This window comes from Anopheles moucheti, chromosome 2 (genome assembly GCF_943734755.1).
Source record: "Anopheles moucheti chromosome 2, idAnoMoucSN_F20_07, whole genome shotgun sequence".
NCBI lineage: Eukaryota > Metazoa > Arthropoda > Insecta > Diptera > Culicidae > Anopheles > Anopheles moucheti.
The window spans coordinates 13,054,479-13,072,440 of NC_069140.1; the positions used below are offsets into that span (position 1 = coordinate 13,054,479).

General features: G+C 46.3%; 3 protein-coding genes across 3 annotated transcripts; 1 reads left to right on the forward strand and 2 right to left on the reverse strand.

The window, feature by feature from the left end:
* Positions 1-4,233: 4,233 nt before the first annotated feature.
* LOC128304322 (golgin subfamily A member 1) lies at positions 4,234-9,146 on the forward strand. Its single transcript, XM_053041502.1, has 7 exons — positions 4,234-5,976; positions 6,047-6,145; positions 6,863-7,026; positions 7,325-7,474; positions 7,558-7,648; positions 7,706-8,002; positions 8,082-9,146. Exons 1-7 carry the CDS (start codon positions 5,044-5,046, stop codon positions 8,223-8,225), a joined length of 1,878 nt encoding a protein of 625 aa, XP_052897462.1. The 5' UTR covers positions 4,234-5,043; the 3' UTR covers positions 8,226-9,146.
* Positions 9,147-9,316: 170 nt separating this feature from the next.
* LOC128304331 (lipase member H-like) lies at positions 9,317-10,395 on the reverse strand. The gene is made up of 2 exons (XM_053041513.1): positions 10,344-10,395; positions 9,317-10,284 (listed from the first exon to the last, which is right to left on the reverse strand). The coding sequence occupies exons 1-2, from the start codon at positions 10,393-10,395 to the stop codon at positions 9,317-9,319; spliced, it is 1,020 nt and encodes a 339-aa protein (XP_052897473.1).
* A 691-nt stretch (positions 10,396-11,086) lies between these two features.
* Positions 11,087-15,698, reverse strand: LOC128304315 (long-chain fatty acid transport protein 4). Its single transcript, XM_053041491.1, has 6 exons — positions 15,550-15,698; positions 13,612-13,762; positions 12,883-13,355; positions 12,599-12,800; positions 12,330-12,522; positions 11,087-12,270 (listed from the first exon to the last, which is right to left on the reverse strand). The coding sequence occupies exons 1-6, from the start codon at positions 15,663-15,665 to the stop codon at positions 11,516-11,518; spliced, it is 1,890 nt and encodes a 629-aa protein (XP_052897451.1). The 5' UTR covers positions 15,666-15,698; the 3' UTR covers positions 11,087-11,515.
* Positions 15,699-17,962: the final 2,264 nt, after the last annotated feature.

Consider the following 17,962-nt stretch of genomic DNA (forward strand, 5'->3'; position numbering starts at 1 on the left):
AACTTTACAATTAAAATTAAATGCATTGCTCTCTTGTAAGGAAGATTTCACAAAAAAGGATAATACTTTTGAATGCTTCGGGCAGAACAAATAGCTTAGGAAATAATGGCCAATTTAACTAACGACAGAGGCTACTTTAGATTCTCAACTGCACGCACTAACTAATCGGACTTATTTTCGCTTCTTGGTTTCCGCCAGATGCCGCCACTTAAGCACTCAAAGTCGAGACCCAACGTGTGATATTCAAATATCACAGGTTTTTTCGTGAACGCATCAACTCTAACACTTTAACGTCCACCTAATACAATTATCCTGCCCATGTGGATTCCTTAGACAGAATGTACGGGCGTGGTTGTCTGGTATCATTCTACTGACATGATCAGTTTATCGGAGCCTGGCGAGGTAAATTCGTTGTACAATTGTGAGTTCGTAGGAGTTCATAGGAGTGAGTTCAACTCATAGGGGTTTACTCTTTTTGGTAAAATCTGTCAGATGGAAGATGTCCTTCAGATTGCGGCCAAGAGGATATGGCCAGTTTAGGACAAAGTCTTTGTTTCACAAGCGTATGTGAGTTCTGGTACACTACAGGTGACAGGTGTTTTAAGTAGAGATGTTTCTACAGGCTGTAAAAATACAAAATAGTAGACAACACCTTAGCCAACATCTCAACATAAAGGCTGTTGTCGGTGCTGACCTACAACGGAATGCAGTTACTCAATTAACTAGGTTTATTAATTTATAGTCGTTAAGCATTAAAAAAAACACCATGATTACAAAAAAAATCATTAGTTTCCCATTAAAATCAACAAATGATCATTGTATGCTAAAACTCGCACTAACGAGAAACCAATTAAATGCGTTTTTGGTTTTGTAATTACGACATCTCATCAAAAAACCAGGCCTAACGGATGACGTGAAATGATCACCTGCCTGCTATGCGTTTTATCACAATCTTCTCATTTGCTTGAGCAATGATTATGTTGAAACCCATTTTTGAAAAACCTCCCCAGTTCATCCTTTCAGTGAGAACCTCTTCATCTGGACATTAAGGCCTTCATCAACATCAACCCAAAGTAAAAAGGCCAACAAAACTCGCACGAAAACAAAACCCCCTGCATCCCGGCCTCTCCCCGCCGTCCATTGGCAGGGTGCTCCCACAACACATCCCAAGAAAAGACCAAGCCATCCGAAGGACGGACGCAAAAACAGCACCTTAAATCTTCTCACAAACTCTCCAAGGTCTGCAACAGCCGACCGCAAATGTGAAGCGATTCGAAACGGAAACTGCAACTAACCGAAAGCAAACTTCAAAACAAAAACTTCCCCGGGTAAAAACAACAAGCGTGGTACGCCCCGGAGCTTCCGGTCGTGCACTTCCGCCCACGGTTTCCCTCTCGCGTGTACCACGTGGGACCAAATTTAAGGGCGCTTGAAACCCAAAATGAGTAATCGTTTTTGTTTGCGCCTGCCATTGCCGTTGGTGGTGAAACACCCAACAACAAAAAAAACCTATGGAGCTGGGCTATTTTCACATAACAAAACCCTGGTCATGGAATAATGAAGCAATCAGCAAGCGTGTTGGTGGAATGCACCGTAGGGAGGTAACAAACGGACACGACACGGAGGGCATCCGACCAACGGTGGCCAAGATCTCGAAATGAACTTCTCTCTTTTTTTTGTGCTCGGTTGTCCTGAAATCCCGAAGAACACAAAAAATTACCTTCAAGTCTCTAAACAAAGCGAGGCGTGAAAAAGCTGACTAAAAGCCGAGTAATTAGCGGTTTTTCGGCGTGGAATAATAGACACAATATTTACACGCTTCGAAGTATGCTTCGGGTCCGTTCGTTCGTAGCATTTCGCATTGTTCCATTTTTGACTTCTCGTTGTCTCCCGTGGACCATGGAGACGCCTGATCCTTGACAACTCGATGACAGCGGTTCGCTGAGCGTACCGTTCGCTGTACTTAAGTTACGCTTTTGTATGGCGCTACTTACGCGACACTTCCTACACTCGCCAGACGGTGTGCCTCTTCACAAGATATTTATGTAAACCTTAATTACGTATTTATTAACTTGCGCGTAACGGTGATGGGGCGGTAGAGCACGTTAGTGGAAGTGCACGAAAAATAATCAGCTGGACAAGTCTGTAAACAAACTCACCCGCCCACCAGCGTGTACGTGTGCCTTCTTTTATCAAACTTTTCCCACAGCGATTAGAATTGCAAAGTGATTGTTTTTATTCGATTCGACATTGGCAGTCATTGCACGCACCTGCGCTTATTCCACTCGCTCGCCAGATGAACAGCCAGCTGCCTGCTGTTGGGATGCTTGTCGATGGTCACGATTCGGTCCGGATGTGTGTTTGTGTGTGAGTGGTTGTTGGTGTGCGCGCGTGTGTGTATACACATACCCGAAACAGGCGGTCCCCTCTCGTACGAGAGGCGCTTTCGCAGATCCCGTGCTGACTTTAACGCTGCAAGTGATCAACAGCCGTAAGCGAAAAAGTGCTACCGTTTATCGGCATTGGGCGATTGGAAAATGGTTTGGGAATTGAAATATAAAAAAACAACCAACAACACAGATACACACGCACATAGCTACACAAGAAACTGGGCTTCCCTTTTCGCAAGCGCGCGTACCAACTCAAGCAACATAATCCTTGTCTGCAGGGAGTCGGTGCTTTATAAAAAATGTAAATAAATACACAGCCACCGTTTATGTTTCGATTGGATAACAAACGATGTAGCTCGCTTCTGGTGCTGCCGACAACGCAGGGAGTAACCGGTCACAGACGTTCGATGGTTTATTGAAATCGCATAATTGACTCTTTTTCTTTCTTGTTGTTGTCCCTTAACGTGTGCGCTGGATACACTGATCTGGAAAGCGTTATTACGAAGGATTTGACACCTTTTGCAATTGTATTGAAAACGAAAGGGACATTATAATGTGGATCAAGTCAATAATACCAGTGTTGGTTGGCAGTAGCATGGTAGATACATCACGCGTCTCTGAAAATCCTTTGTCGAATCTGATGCACTAGCTTTGACTCCGCAGTCGGCATCGCAATGAAGACTATTTCGAATATTACATTGGATTTTTTTTTTCAGCAATTATGTTCACGTTTTACAACTGCATTTCGACCAATTTAGATATCAATAACATCTCTTGTTATAACGCTGGCCGATAGGAGTCCGATAACAGCCCGATAACATCCCTTGTCGGGCTCCTGAAAAGAGCCCATTAGCATCCCTCATTGAGCTGCCCGATAGGATCGCGATAAGATCAATTTTCGAACTGCCGATAGAAGCCGAATAACATCTCTTATCGGGCTGTCCAAAACCATCCTTTTTTGGACTGTCCGATAAGATCCCGATAAGGTCCTTAATGCAACTGACAGTAGTGCTGGTAACCTACTTTGCACGTGCCTATTTTAGCTAGTTCTTAAACTAATGTGTAGTAAAATGAAAAAATGAACAGCTAGTAGCTGATCAACTGTCAAACAGGGACAAGAGCACCCACCCGCCCGGCCTGACCTATTTGAAGTTAGCCTGTGGAGGAGCTTCCTTCCACCTAACTTTCCACCTTGCCTCATGATGAGGGAGCCGCAGTTCCACGGTATTTCTTTTCCCGGCAGATCGTTCACGTTTTAGTCCCTTCGGGCCTCATCCGCCACTGAATGCAATACGTTCGGCACGGGTTTAAACACGTTCAACGCCGTGTTACCGTGGGGCCGCTGTCAAAGCTTACTTGCCTTTTTGTATGACCCATTTTTGGGTGATACATCACCTAAATTTGGGTGATGCGGCGCTGAACGTGTTAAGAACCAACTTTACAAGAAACGTGTGGCGCCATTACATGAAATATTTCAATTTGAACAATGAAATGTTTCTTACACATGATGACATTTTTCATTTCGCTTTTCAACAGGTTGGTCCATGCTGACAACAATGTGACAAAAGAACGTAAAAAACTGTTCTATGAGATGTTCTTTTTATCTTCGAAGGGCCAATGCTTTAGTATATAAATCCCAACCAAAAAACTGTAATTTTCTTGCATAGTTTATTGAATTCTTGCTCTAAAACAGCCTAACTTTTCTACCACTTGTCACTGTCAAACTTCTTTGTCACTGTACTTTCAAAACCAGTCTATCTGAGCCAACCTCCCCTCCTAAACATTAGGTTTCCAAATATTATGGAAAAGGCAGTGTTTTCGTCCTTTTGCCACAGTCAGAAACTCGGCATAACACACATTACGAACTGGGTGGGAGGGTGTTTTTCGGAAGGCGTACTGGCCGGGCGTGTGATGTGAAGTGAATCCGACTCGTCTACATTGCACAATCATTTAGAACAAAGGGGCAAACACCTCCAGAAAGAACCGCATTTTGTGATAACATTTCTAGTCAAAAAGTCTGCACCACCCGTCACCACCCCGTTACGAGTTGCTGTTTCACCAATTCCGATATAAAAAAAAGGTACTGCAACTAAATGGATACCACTTTCCCACCACCGTGTGCCATTATTTTTGAAACCCGTGGAAAACGCCACGATTGATAAAAACCCGGTGAGGTCGCGCATATACACATCCGGTTGCATATGTAGTTGTACCGAGCGGATATCGGACCAGCGAAGCGCGGAAATCACCCGATGCCAGAAACAAATCGTACGTGAAGTGGCAAACAGGTGCACAAACAAGCCTGGAAGAAGCAAGCAGACGAGTAAAACGGAGGTAGCGTCGATTAAAATAGTAACATTCATACGACACACGGAGAAGGTTGGTGTGCGCTTATCGCGACCCCAAGGAACTTGTTACAATCGCGTCGATTGTACACGCTGAATCGTAAACGAACAGTGTGACGCCCTTTCCCTTCAGAACATTGCGCCCCCGATAAAGGGGGTCTCCGAAACAACCTGCAACGAGGTCGGCAATGCAACGACAGTGAAATCGAACGAAAACCGGAGTTTCGTAATACTGTACCAACACAGTTTGAACTCTGTACGCTAGGAAGTAGTGCAAGTGTCAAGCCGGAGACGCACAGATCCACATCATGTTTACGTCATTAAAGAATAAAATTCGCGAAGAAACTGGCAACGATGTAGCACCACTGTCCGTGTCACGTACTCGTCGAAGTCGGCCAGAATCACTCACCAGCGCCAGTTCGATTGATGAGCTCAGCGTCCTGGAGCAGAAAGATGCCGAGTTAAGTGCCACCCGGCTCGAGCTGCAGGAACTTGCGGGACATTTGAGTGGCTTCCGGGAGCAGACGCGTTCGCTCGAAGAAGAAACCGCTCGGCTGAAGCAATCCAACAGTGCACTCGAGGCTAAACTACAGGCAAGCCAGCTGCAGCGGGACCTGCAGCGTGAGGAACAGGACAAGATACAGAACTGCCAGCAGCAGGAAATATCGAAGCTGAAAAGTATGCTGCTATTTCGCGAACAGGAAGCGATCGATCGAATAGCGCATCAGAAGAATGCGGAACAGCAAGCCGAGAGCCTTCGGCAGGAGGTGAACCGGCTGCGAGAACTCGAACCGATGCTGGAAAACACCCAGGACGAGCTGGAAAATCTGCGCCATTCGTCACAGTGCGAGCGAAACAATCTGATTTCAAAGCTGGCCGCTGTTGAGGAAGCGAACCGGCATCTGAAAAGCCGCGTACTGGTGCTGGAAAATACGCGAGTCTCGCTCGGCACGAACAGTGGCAGTACGGACGAGAAGGTGCAGTGTTTGTTGCAAGAACGCGACCTGTTGGAGCAACGTCTGGAGGTGGCCCATTTGCATCTATCCGACATTAAGACACGCTGGAGCGTTCAGAACATGACGCTCGAAACGCAGGTAAGCCGATTGTCGCGCCAAGTTGCAGAAGAAACCACCGAAAAGCATAACGCGCTCAAGGTAAAGGACGAGTTAATCGAGAAACTAAAGCAGCTTGAGTTCGAGTTCGAGAAGCTACGATCGGAAGTAACCCAACGTGACAATAAGGTTTGCCTGAACGATCCTTACTACCGCAAAGATCACCCCATTGCATCACCCTTTCAATGCGTTCTTACAGATCAAACTTATGAATGAAGAAATCGATGAACTACATTCGGCACTCCGTGAGGCACGTGAGCAGCATGAAGAAGAGGTCACGTTCATGAGCAGTAAAGTAGTAAGTAGTTCAACTTCAACTCGAAACACCGTCGATCAGCTTCCGCCAAAGGAGCATCGTTGAGCAGGCCACTCGTAGGGTGAAGTAAACCCGGTTAGATGTTTACCCTCTCTATGATCCAATATCGTTCCTTTCGGTCCTCTCTATTAGCTGCGTGGCGTAAGTTGTTGTGCGAATGGTATTAACAGCTTATCAGTCAAGTGCCAATGTTAAAATGTGTGATAAGCCACGGGCCAAGCCGTGACGAAACGAGAAACATCAAAACAACAGAACCCAATTTGATCGGCCAGCAGCCAAACATGAGTGTTTAAAGTTTTAGCCTATTTCCGTTATTGCGTTTAAGATCCCTTGTTTTCCTTTTCCCATCCCCCATACCTCCATCAGGTATGATTGAACTCCAGTATTTTACACATTAACAATAAAGTACAATGTTATTAGATCAGATGTTTTGTTATGAGTTATTTATTGGTTTGCTTTTGGTACCACACACAGTATTGCAGGGCGCGGTCTCTTGACAGCACATTACGACCCTTATCACTTCGTTATCGTGTGCTTCAACACCGAATTCAATTCTCAAACCACTTTTCAACATGCCTTGACAAAATGCCACTTGCGAGGTGAATAACTACCGTAGAACGTTGGCGCCACGTTTTTGAACTTTAGTAAAAGTGGTTTATGAAACGTAAAATAAACGTTTACTTTTTCTTTCTCTTACAGGAACAACTACAGACGGAGTGTACCGACCTGCGCACGAACTTGGCCGATTCGGAAAAGCGACTGCTAGAGTGTTTGGAGAGTGCAGACCGCAGTACCGGTGCCTATCAGGGACAGGTAGCTGAGCTAGAAAACACTGCGCGAGAACTTAATCGTCAGCTGGCCAGGTAAGTTCAATCGCTGAATGTTCCATTTTTTTGATTCAATATTTCCACATTCAAACGGATCTACGGTTCCATCATCGAGCTTTTATCAGAAAGCACACTATTTGTCATTGCTTAGTCTTATCTATAACGATGCGAACTAGCCGTTCTCTAGCGCGTGTTGCTCTAGTTTGAAATGAACGGTAAAGCTCCGTCACGCATCAAAACGTTTAATTTTTATAACAACTTAAAGAGTATAGTGCAGCATAAATGAATCGTCAGACAATGCGTTTCTTAATGATTTTCTGTTGCGCTTTTACAGTGAAACACAGGAGAAGATGGCTGTCCTGATGAAGAATGCAGAAATGTCGCAACAGGAGGAAATATTGCGCCAAGAACTGAGACATGAAAAGGATGAATCGATCGAGCTTCATGATCGTGCTATAATGCTGCAGCATGAACTAGATAAACGGTAACTATTCATACTTTATTAACTTTGTACGTTGGGAGAAAATTGTTCCGTATATTTATGGTGATTCGTATTCGAAATGTTAGCCTAAATACTGTCAATGAGCTGAGAAAACAGGTGGACGAACTCATGACTACGAATCTCAATCTAAACGCTGATCTTGTCGATAAAAATAAGGTACGTATGTTTGCTCGTAAGGTCAAACCACCGTTTAATAATCTCTTGCTTTTCTAGATAATAAAAACATTAAATCAACGTCTGGTGGATATGAAGAAGACGCTCCAGGAGGAACTGAAAGGTCAGCAGAATGGTAACAACAATAATAACATTGTCGCCCACTACATGGGTGGCGTTCAACCACCATCCCATGATCGATCGCTGGAACGATCGAAAAGCTTCGAGGGGAAATCGATTGTAAAAGAGAACGGAACCCTGAAGCACAACGAAAAGAGCAGCGGACCTGTGGTGATGGATGAGGTGAACTTCCGCTATCTGAAGCATGTGATAATCAAATTTCTAACTAGTCGTGAGGTTTGTTTCTTTCTGTGTTTTGCGTTAATGATGTCCCTATTCATGCACTGAAAGTCCATTATCCTCCATCCTGTTATAGGTTGAAGCAAGACATTTAATAAAGGCCGTCTCTACACTGCTGCAGCTTAGCTACGAGGAAGAGAAACTGCTGCAGGACACGCTGAACTGGAAGATGAGCTGGTTCGGTAGCCGACCGGGCCAGGTACCGATGTCTACTAGCTAAAAACATCTGCCTCACACAATACTACCACCCCATGGTGCAGACGTGCGACGGTTATACGTCCACAACACGCTTCACGCAACGCCTCTAGCATATCTCCTATACAATTTTCACTTATTTATCGGAATCTTCCATAGCGACAATTCAGAAGAAGAAACTCAAACAAACCAAAGCGTAATCTCTAGCGTATATCAGACGGGACACACAGTGCAAGAGAAGTAACATAATCAAAAAAGCATGGGCAATTGACGCAAATGAAATGTGAGTGAATGATTTCGCATACCTATGATTTCTGCACAAAGCTGGTAAAGTTTTCTCGGGCTTTCGTTTACTTCCAACGCTATCTACGTGCATTTATTAAATGCATTGGTTTACATTCATAACCTTATATTACCGACATTCCTCAGTTAAACGAATATTTATACAAAAGAAAACGGCAAACTTTTATACAATTATCATTGCTTACAGTTGTACTACCGTATGTGATTTTGCTTTCCAAAGATACTAAGTATTTACAATGCCATAGTATTAGAAGAGGCGATTTTTTCGTGTGATTTGATGAGTGATTTGTTTTGTTAAGCACGTTTTCTTAAAAATATGTTAGCTTTTGTATTATTTTTATAATACGTATATATATATATGAAGCTTGGATTCATTAGAAAAGAGTAGCACACGGTGCAAAAATTTAATCATTTTCGGCTTGTGGCGATTGTTGAATGGTAGTGACAGTGCAAGACGTGCGTGCAATAACGATTTGAAGTGAATTAACCCGCCCCCGAAAGGACTGTTATCGCAGGCTACAGCTGGGGGAAAGAAGGAAGGCTTTATACAAAACAAGCCTAGCCCGCCCAAAACAGGTTCATTGTTCATGTGTTCCACACAGCCATTATTCATGTTTATACGAATTCGAATAAATCAATAAATGCTAGGTAAATTAAAGCTTATTACCCAATATGGGTAAGCGGTAGGATTTATTGAAGAGAACAAGAAAAAAAAACACACACACACAAAAACGATCAAATTTCAACAATAACCAGCATGGCAAAGTAGTTTAGTTACGTTAAGTTTGCGAATTCATCATAACTTTTGCTTATCTAACCCCGCGCAAATGGAGACGCTTCGTTGGTTTCGAGGAAGAACACTCCCGTTACGCCACGTCCGTAGTTCGATGGTTGACCGCCCATGTTGGCATCGGGTCCGGAAGAGGTGCAAGTACCCGCCAGTATCTGTCCATGGTCGGCACAACGCGTCGCACGGAACGGTGTGCTGGTGGTGAGCGATTCGGCAAAGAACATCGGTGCACGGTCGTGCGCACAGCCGCCGGTAATATCGGCCCCACAACCCGGCTGTGTGCGTCCACCGTTCGGATAGAAGTTGGCCTGGCCGAGCGGCGTATTGATACCGAGCAAACCGGCATTCGTCATAATCGTTTCAACGTAACGGCCATCCGCGGGCGAAACCGCATCATCCTGTCCAAGGGCAAACAGTGGACCGGCCGGATCCAGGGCAATGATCGAATGGATGCGTCCGTGCTGTGCCTTACCGGCACTGCCGGCCACATGGGCACCCAGGCTGTACCCGATGATGTAGATGTTGTCCGGGTTCGCGCCAGCGGTCGACATCAGCTGATCGATCAGCTGCGACACGGTGTTCCCTACCGGTCCGACAAAGTTACGGGCGGTGATGTAGTTCGGGTTGATCGCACCCACACCCCAATCGACGGTGATCAAATTGAAATCGCCCAGCTGGAAGTATGCGTCACGGAACAGTGTGTTCATGAAGTGCGATCCATCGTTGTTCCAGCCGTGAATGGAGAAGCGCGTCGGGTGGGCCGCGTTGAAGTTTGATCCGCTAATGGATGCGGGATTGTTTAGCTGCAGAATTTGTGGCTCGGTCGGGTTGGCACGGGTAAACAGGCGGAAGATGGTGTCCTGCTGGGGGACAAACCGGGACGCAGCGTTGCCATCCGATTCGGGAATATCGTAAGGATTGGTGTTAATCAGATGCAGTCTTCCATTGCCATCGGGGACTAGCTGCCAGTTGCGGTCGTCAATGGCAAAACCTTTGTAACAAAAAAAAATCAATACAATCCATCCAAAAGCTTGAATGAAGTATGCTTACCATTGGCAATAAGTCCCACCAGTAGGAAGAAGGTAACGGCGTACCACTGCATGCTGAGGGTGATGAAGATGTTGTGAGCCAAAAATCAGACCCCAAATCAATTGACCCTCCACATTTATAGTCCAATCCTTCGCACACCCCCAACGATTCTGGGTTTATCCAGCAGATTAAATTATCACGTTCCCGCTTATCACGTTGCACTGCCCCACCTGGCTACACGACGATAAACGCAAAGTATCTCAGCGATCGTTTAACCATGTTTCCGATGACGGTGAAGGTAAAAGTCCATGCTCTCAGTCTCAGGACCAGTCTCGTCACTTTTGCGAGATTAGGAAGCCTGATCATGCCACCGGCCAATTAAAGCTATTTACGCACGTTAACAAATCCCCCCCGCCGGTAGCAAATAGGCACGAAGCATCCACGAGCAGTATCCATGGCGATTGGGTTTTTTATATGGAACCACGAGCCACGGAGCAAGTTGTATGGTTTATCTTGTGCGCAACAGAGTCACAGCAGGCTCCGGACTCCAACTCGCCTTTAAGTAGGCTAACCGGTGCATCTTTGTAGTCTATCGAGTAGCTTAAATCTGAACGATGTCTAAAGCATTATCAAACACTAAACAATAGAGAATCACACTGTTGAGCACCATTTTCCAAATGTTTATTGTAACAACACAGTATAACTCTATATTTAAATCATCTTATTTTGAAGGATCTTGAACGAGATTGTATACAAGATCCCGCATGTTAACGTTGTTTTATTTTTTTTTTCTTCCAAAACAATTACAAAATCCTTGCTCAGTAGATACTGTATTTATTGTTACCGTCATTGTAGTCTCACGTATTACAGCTAGTGTTTATGTCTTGTATCATTACGCCCTCAGGTAGTCCCTCGTAGTAGTATAACTAAATCCTTTAAAATCTTCTCATATTCAGTCACCACGTTAAGAAATAGATCTATCAGAAATAGTACCGCGCATCAACTCCGCTTAAATTGACTCTGTCGCTCTCTTTAGTTCCTATTCCGCCATTAGCTTCTTGTCTTGTCACGCTGCTGTACGAGTCTGTTAACTTGTAATGGGAAAAAAATGTCACAGTTGTTCTAAGCGGGGGAAAAAACAGCCTTCAATATACAAATTGTAAATTAACAAAGCAAACAACGCGTGTCGCACCCTATAGTCGCACCTCGCCCCGCTTAATCTGTTCGTAGATTTCCGGCGTCAGTAGGTCGTACTGGCCCTTGGGCGTTAGGTAGTACACCGAGTCTTCGATACCGTTCGGATCGAACCCTTCCAACTGGAGATCTAACTTTTTCAGCTTAAACGTACCGGTCATGTCCACCTTCGACAGTAAGCGCACAAACTGTGGCCGAGCGTACGATGGCAGCGTATCCTTCAACGTTCGCGCCAACTGCTCCAAATCGACCTGCCGCTCGGGATCCAGAATTGCCGCCATTCCGGCACGGCCCTCCAGATTCGGTACCTCCACACCGTACACCACCGTGTCCCGATATCCGCAGGCATTGCTAACCTCCGCCTCCACCTCGCTCGTCGACACGTTTTCACCCTTCCAGCGGTACGTGTCACCGGTACGGTCCTTGAAGAACAGACTGCCCCGTTCGTCCGCTACCAGCAAATCGCCGGACAGGAAGGCCGCATCGCCCTTGCGGAAGATATCGCGCACGATCTTCTTCTCGGTCGCACCCTTGTCGACGTACCCGAGGAATGCTCGGGACGGGTTGTTCGGTATGATCTTGCCAATAAACAGTCCCGGTTCGTTCGGTTTGCACAGCTGGCAGAGACCGTCCTTGCCGCGCAATGGTTCACTGTAACCCGTAGCCGGATCGGCGCGAATGATCGATATCGGATACACCACCGGTATGATGCGCGATACGAACCCGATCGCTCCCACCGTGTTGTCAATGTTTACTAAAAAGAAACAAAACACTCTGTAAAGCGCAAGAGAGACCTAGACAGGACACACTTACCGATGTTGGCATTTCCTTCCGTAGCGCCGTAAAATTCTGCCACACGCGGAATGTTGAAGCGGTCCACAAACTGGGGCCAAATTTGGGGACGCAACCCATTGCCGAATATCAGCCGCACTTTGTGTGCCTTATCAGCTGGCGATGCAGGCGTGGCCAAGATGTAACGACACATTTCGCCAATGTATTGGGCAATCTGGAATCGATCGAAACGAAAGATTTGAGTAAACTTCCGGCGCTTAGAGAGGTCGAGACGATGTCTACACACTTACCGTGCAGTTATACTTCTGACAGTCCGTAAAGAATTGTGAAGCGGAAAACTTCTTTCGGGTTACCACCGTCGCACCGAACAGCAGTGCCTGCCCAATGCTCATCATTCCACCGGCAGTGTGGTACAGTGGCAACGGAGTGTAGAATGTATCGTCCGCACGGAATCCAGCTACCACAGAGATTGCAGCAGCAATAAAGATGTACCTGCGCAAGTTCACAACGATTCAGATGCCGAACATTAGAGTTTATCCTACGAAGAAGCGTAGAATTCCGTCGTATATCCCACCTGGAATGCGTGATGACGGCCGCCTTCGGTAGTCCGGTCGTACCGGAGGTGTAGATGTAGATCAGCTTATCGTGATGGCTCGGTTTCTTCACCCCGTTCACCGGCAGCTCCTTCGATGCGGACTGCATCAACGTCGTCAGGTCCTTGGCATTGGCGAGCACCGGTTTCTGGACCTCCTCGTTAACCTGATACAGCGCAACCGCCGACGGCAGCGTGTCGGCAATTTCTGCCACCGCATCTGCCAACGCTTCACCGTAGATCAGTGCGTTACAGTTGGCTACCGTCACACTGTGCATGAGCGCATTCTTGCGCAGATTGTGGTTGATCAGTGGCACGATCACGCCCAACTTCGACAGCCCCAACCAGGTGGCAACGAATTCGGGCCGGTTCTCCTGCAGCAAACCCACCACATCGCCATGCTTGTAGCCGTGCGAATGGAACACGTTGGCCAATCGATTCGAATAGTCATTTACCTGTTGTATAAGGCGAGGTCCAAAAAACATACAAACTCTTTAAATACAGAAGTAAAAAAATCAACTCAAATAGCTTCTTAAGCATTAACTTCTTCAAAGGCACTTTTTTGCTGTTGTTGGAGAAACAAATTAACGGACACAAGCGCGCACACACAGCGTGTACTCACTGTTGACGTCAGTAGCAAACCTGCTTTGTCCTACGGTGTCTACAATGCAATTATTCATCAATTCTTTTATTGCCAACCGCGCTACATACCTCACGGAACGTCCAGGTGCGTCCTTCGAATATGAGACATGCCTTTTCCGGCTGCTTCGACACGAACTCCGCAAAGATGTCTCCGATCGTAGCGTTGTTCTTCGCGTGCCTCCGTACCAGTCCCAGCAGCTTGATGTACCTCGTAAGAGCTCTGGCAGATGAAACCACAACAAACAACACCGATTAGTTCATTAAACCACAGTTCTAGTGTGCCTGAAAACGTTCGTTTGATAAGATAATATAAAACCCAAACGGTGCGTTTGGAAGGGTGGTCTAAAGTGGACGCTTCAATTCGGCTGAACCTTGATCGAACCTTGACATTAGGAATGTGTGTTTTAACCATCAAACAAACAAACCACAAAAAAACACAAACCGTTCAAATGTTGTAGTTGAACATTTGGCGAACAAAATAAACGCCGCATCCATAAAATCCGATTTAAAGCTAATCCCCCACACGAAGTCCCTATCGGTGCGTTGATAACGACCCCCTCTGATTACAGTGTGCGCTAGCTGATAAAGTTACGTTTAGGCGGTTTTTAATTTCTGCCAATGACAATGCACGTTTAGAACACGAATATATTAAACTTTCGGAACCGCATCTCAAGGCTGGAGATGGAGTTGCCTATCCTATATCGTATTCTTCAATGATCGCCGAACCTATTATTACCATTCACGATGTCTCATTTAATCATCATTAACTACGTCTCAACTGCAATGCATCATCTCCGGCGTACAAAATCCATCATCTCAAATGCTTCAGTTGTTCAGCACCGTCGCGGTGCATTACAAATATTTGCAGAAACCGGTTGCGTGTACGAATTTCTCCTTTCCAGTTGTCAGCTCCAGCGTGTGACACGCTCCGATACACGCTCGTCCAAGATGCAGCGGGTGAGCCTACTGCGATGCTTAAAAAGTTACATAACGTCCACCACAAAAACGAGCGAGTTTCGTAAAGCCGCACGGGGGTCGTAAGCAATCGAGGGTTCGAAAGAAACACCGAGAGCGATCAAACCGGTTTCCGCCCAAGAGACGGACCCAACTCATTCAGAAACGAGAACACGCTTCAGAATACGGTCATGTTTTGTGGCGTTCTAGAAGACACCATCGGACCCACTGCAACGGATTTCTCCCTCCTAAAACCGCAGCAAAGAAAGAAAGAAAAAAAACCTTCTAGTACACACGCCACTTTCCCAAGCGGTGATGACCTTCAAAGCGGACGGACGCGTTTCGACAGCTAACCACGTATGGGCGGTAGTCTTGCACACCGATCGTCCGTTGCCTGCTTGGATGTCTACACCTTGACGGGAAATATACGGCGGTTTGTTGCTGTCTGTCTGGTTGATTTTGTTGCTGCAAGTCGGTTAACTACAGCAACCTTTTCCGGTGGTTCTGTTGCGTTGGCAGATGTGTCTGTTTTTTTTTTTCCTTTATATTGCTTTATGGAACACAAAAAGATGACAAAGCGTCTCACGTTTTGCTATTTGCCAACGCACAAACACCACCTGCTTCAACTGCTAACGTTGACTCGACCCGGTGCGATGGTTATGAACCCACTGTGGCTATGATATAAACATCTTACAACAGCCCGTTTGCCTATTGCGGGTTCGAGACCTGCCCTGCAAGTGTGCACACTCGATCACAACCACTTCCAGTGACGTCGCAAGACGCCGCACTCGATCGTCGAATTTCTACACGTCACTAGCGCCCAAAACTGCCGAAACACCTCAGTTTTGGAGCAATAAACTGTGCGCAAATTACGTCCACGTTCTGCAGGGCATAACCTCGTCCGCGGTTGTGTCTTCACACCGTTCGCTTGGGCACCGTGTCACCTCCCGCGAAGGTTAACGCAGGTTTAACAATTCAAATGTTGCTTTTTTGTTGTTTTGTTCACGTTCCACGCTCAAAGGGATCGAGCAGACCTTCGCTTCGGGGACTCACTTGATATCGCGGGGCGCCGTCACAAACGCGATGTACCACCATCTCCACCAGCCGCTGGCGATGAACACCGCGGCCAAGGTGATCAGCAGCGCCGGCAATCCAAACTCCCAACCCATGTAGTACCAGATGAGTACAACGGCCGCGATCGAGGCACCGACGCTGGTTAGCTGAAGCACGTACAGAAGCACTAGTCTGAACCGGTCGCTGCTCACGCTCTTACTGTTCCGCTGGTCGCCGACCGATTCCGTCGCGAACGGCTCCGGCAGCGCTGTTGGCCGCGTACGCGAGCCCGCGACCTGCCTCGCGAGCTCATTCTCCGGCTGCCCCTTCTCAACGTCAACTATCGATGGCTGCAGCGAGCGGGTGGGGAGTACCAACGTTCCGATTGTACGCACGCGCCCGTTCCGAACGGACCGGAGAGACCGCGAGATCCGGTGAGCATGGGGAGATAGGGAAAGAAAGATTGTATGAGAAATGATAAGCAAATATGGCGGAGCGTGAGAGTTCGCGCGAACGCGGATACGGAGAACACAAATGCGTGCGACACGTGCGCCAGAGAGCGGACAGCTTAAGCTGAACCTTAAGTCGGTTTGAGTCAGCGTTTCTTAAGCCGCCGGCATGCCCAACGAACATAGCGTCTTTGAGAAACCCTGGACGAGCTTTTTCTCTTGCAATAACTGGTTGTGCTTTGATGTGAAGAGCTTTGGAACGCTTTGGAATTCATCTTTCATGAGGTCTTCGGTGCCATGACTGACCTTGACCTTGAAGGTGTGGAAGTTCGAGTTCTACGGCAATTCTCGCTCGATCGCAACGGATATTAGCCGTTGGATGAGGAATTTTCCAAGACGAATCCAGTACTTAGCTATGAAAATCAATTGTATAATATAATTCCGATGATGCTTTAAGAATGTCCTGATCTTCAAACTTCAGGACATTTGCCCACCAGTTCCTCCAGGCAGACTATATAGCCAAGCAAAGACAGAGCTGGTAACCCAAGTCCTCTTGAGATCGTAGTTGCCATGAAGACGATGAATTTAGTTAGCTCTGTATTGTCTATTATAATACGAGCGAAAAGCTTCAAAGATCAGATAATGAAATTTAGGGAATTTTGAGAAAAAATACCTCACGAGGTTATGAAGATTACAAATAAAACGAAGAGTTGAACTAGCTCTGTTTAGACGAGGGCATCAAATACTCCAATAACTCGATCGTCCCGTCCATATTGAAATTAAATTATTCACCATCCACCGTCAGTCATACACTATTGCGTCAGTGTTGCGACAATTTTCTGCCTCAATCATTTTCCGGTCCGTTATGGATTATTACCTTTCTGTACGCTCCGAGGCGCCGCGTACGTGCTCTGGCAAAGTTTTTCACCGAGCGTATCGTGCGTCAGGAAACATATTTGCTTTTCACGTTCAGCTGATGCGTGAAAAAGAGAAAGTTGCGGAAAATCATTCTATGAAGACAGCTTCGCTACCACGGCTAGGGGAATTTTCGTCTTCGTCGATTCTTTCTCGAATAGCGCCCGGTCTTGCGAACGCTCCACCGCGCACTGCTTTCTTTGATTGCCGCTTTGTTTCACGCTAAATTTCGCACTTTTCCTAATGGATGTTACCACGTGTCTAACTTTATCATCAACCAGGGAAGCAGTTTGTTCACTTTCTGTTTCACATTCAGGTTGAAATTAATGTACCACAACGACCACTGGGTGGGTTACTTGGTTGCTTTGCCTTCCGCGCCACACATCAACACCAAACATCCATCAAGATTAGGGTTTCCAAATTTCCTACTCAGTGCCGCGCGCTTTGGCGAAGTTTAATGCAATCACGCAATGACAAACTTCTTCATAACATTTGTTACAAGCAGTACAATGTTTCACGTAACGCAACCGCTTTTGACCTCGGCTGAACCCGAAACGATCCACAGTACAATAAATACATTTCGCCAGTACTCCAGTATCCGTCAAACTGGCTGGGCATTTGTTTTGATGCGCAGAACCGCACCAAAAGCGTGCGATTTTCACGCATCCAGGGTCGCGTTGAAGGCAAAACCAGCAATTGGCAAAAGGAAATATACGCTGCCATTGAATTGTTGCTTTCCCTCACCTAGCGTGGCTACGTTCGTTCGGTCGTTCTCGACAGAGCTGCAAAGGCTTTTCCTAACCTTTTTAGGGCTAGCAAAAAAGTTACGCGCGCTTCCGACTGATCGTTTAGGGCGATGATTTGCCCTTCTAGGTTGGCTGGTGTGGTATCACCATTTTAAACCATTTTGCCTTCGTTAACTAGCTCAAAGGGCTAGTAGTAATTCAATGGCAAAGGGTTTTTACACGTGGAAGTAGTTAAAATTCGCTACGGCCATTAGCAAAAGTATGGCAAGTTTAATGCTTTGTGTTTTAACGTTAGATTAACCA

Coding starts and splice junctions, on each gene's coding strand:
- LOC128304322 (XM_053041502.1), top strand. CDS start 5,044: ATGTTTACGTCATTAAAGAATAAAATTCGCGAAGAAACTGGCAACGAT. Junction 6,146..6,862: donor CGTTCATGAGCAGTAAAGTA/GTAAGTAGTTCA, acceptor TTTCTCTTACAG/GAACAACTACAGACGGAGTG. Junction 7,649..7,705: donor ATCTTGTCGATAAAAATAAG/GTACGTATGTTT, acceptor TTGCTTTTCTAG/ATAATAAAAACATTAAATCA.
- LOC128304331 (XM_053041513.1), bottom strand. CDS start 10,395: ATGCAGTGGTACGCCGTTACCTTCTTCCTACTGGTGGGACTTATTGCC. Junction 10,285..10,343: donor GGTGGGACTTATTGCCAATG/GTAAGCATACTT, acceptor TTTGTTACAAAG/GTTTTGCCATTGACGACCGC.
- LOC128304315 (XM_053041491.1), bottom strand. CDS start 15,665: ATGGGTTGGGAGTTTGGATTGCCGGCGCTGCTGATCACCTTGGCCGCG. Junction 13,356..13,611: donor GCACCTGGACGTTCCGTGAG/GTATGTAGCGCG, acceptor CTTATACAACAG/GTAAATGACTATTCGAATCG. Junction 12,271..12,329: donor GGAAGGAAATGCCAACATCG/GTAAGTGTGTCC, acceptor GTTTCTTTTTAG/TAAACATTGACAACACGGTG.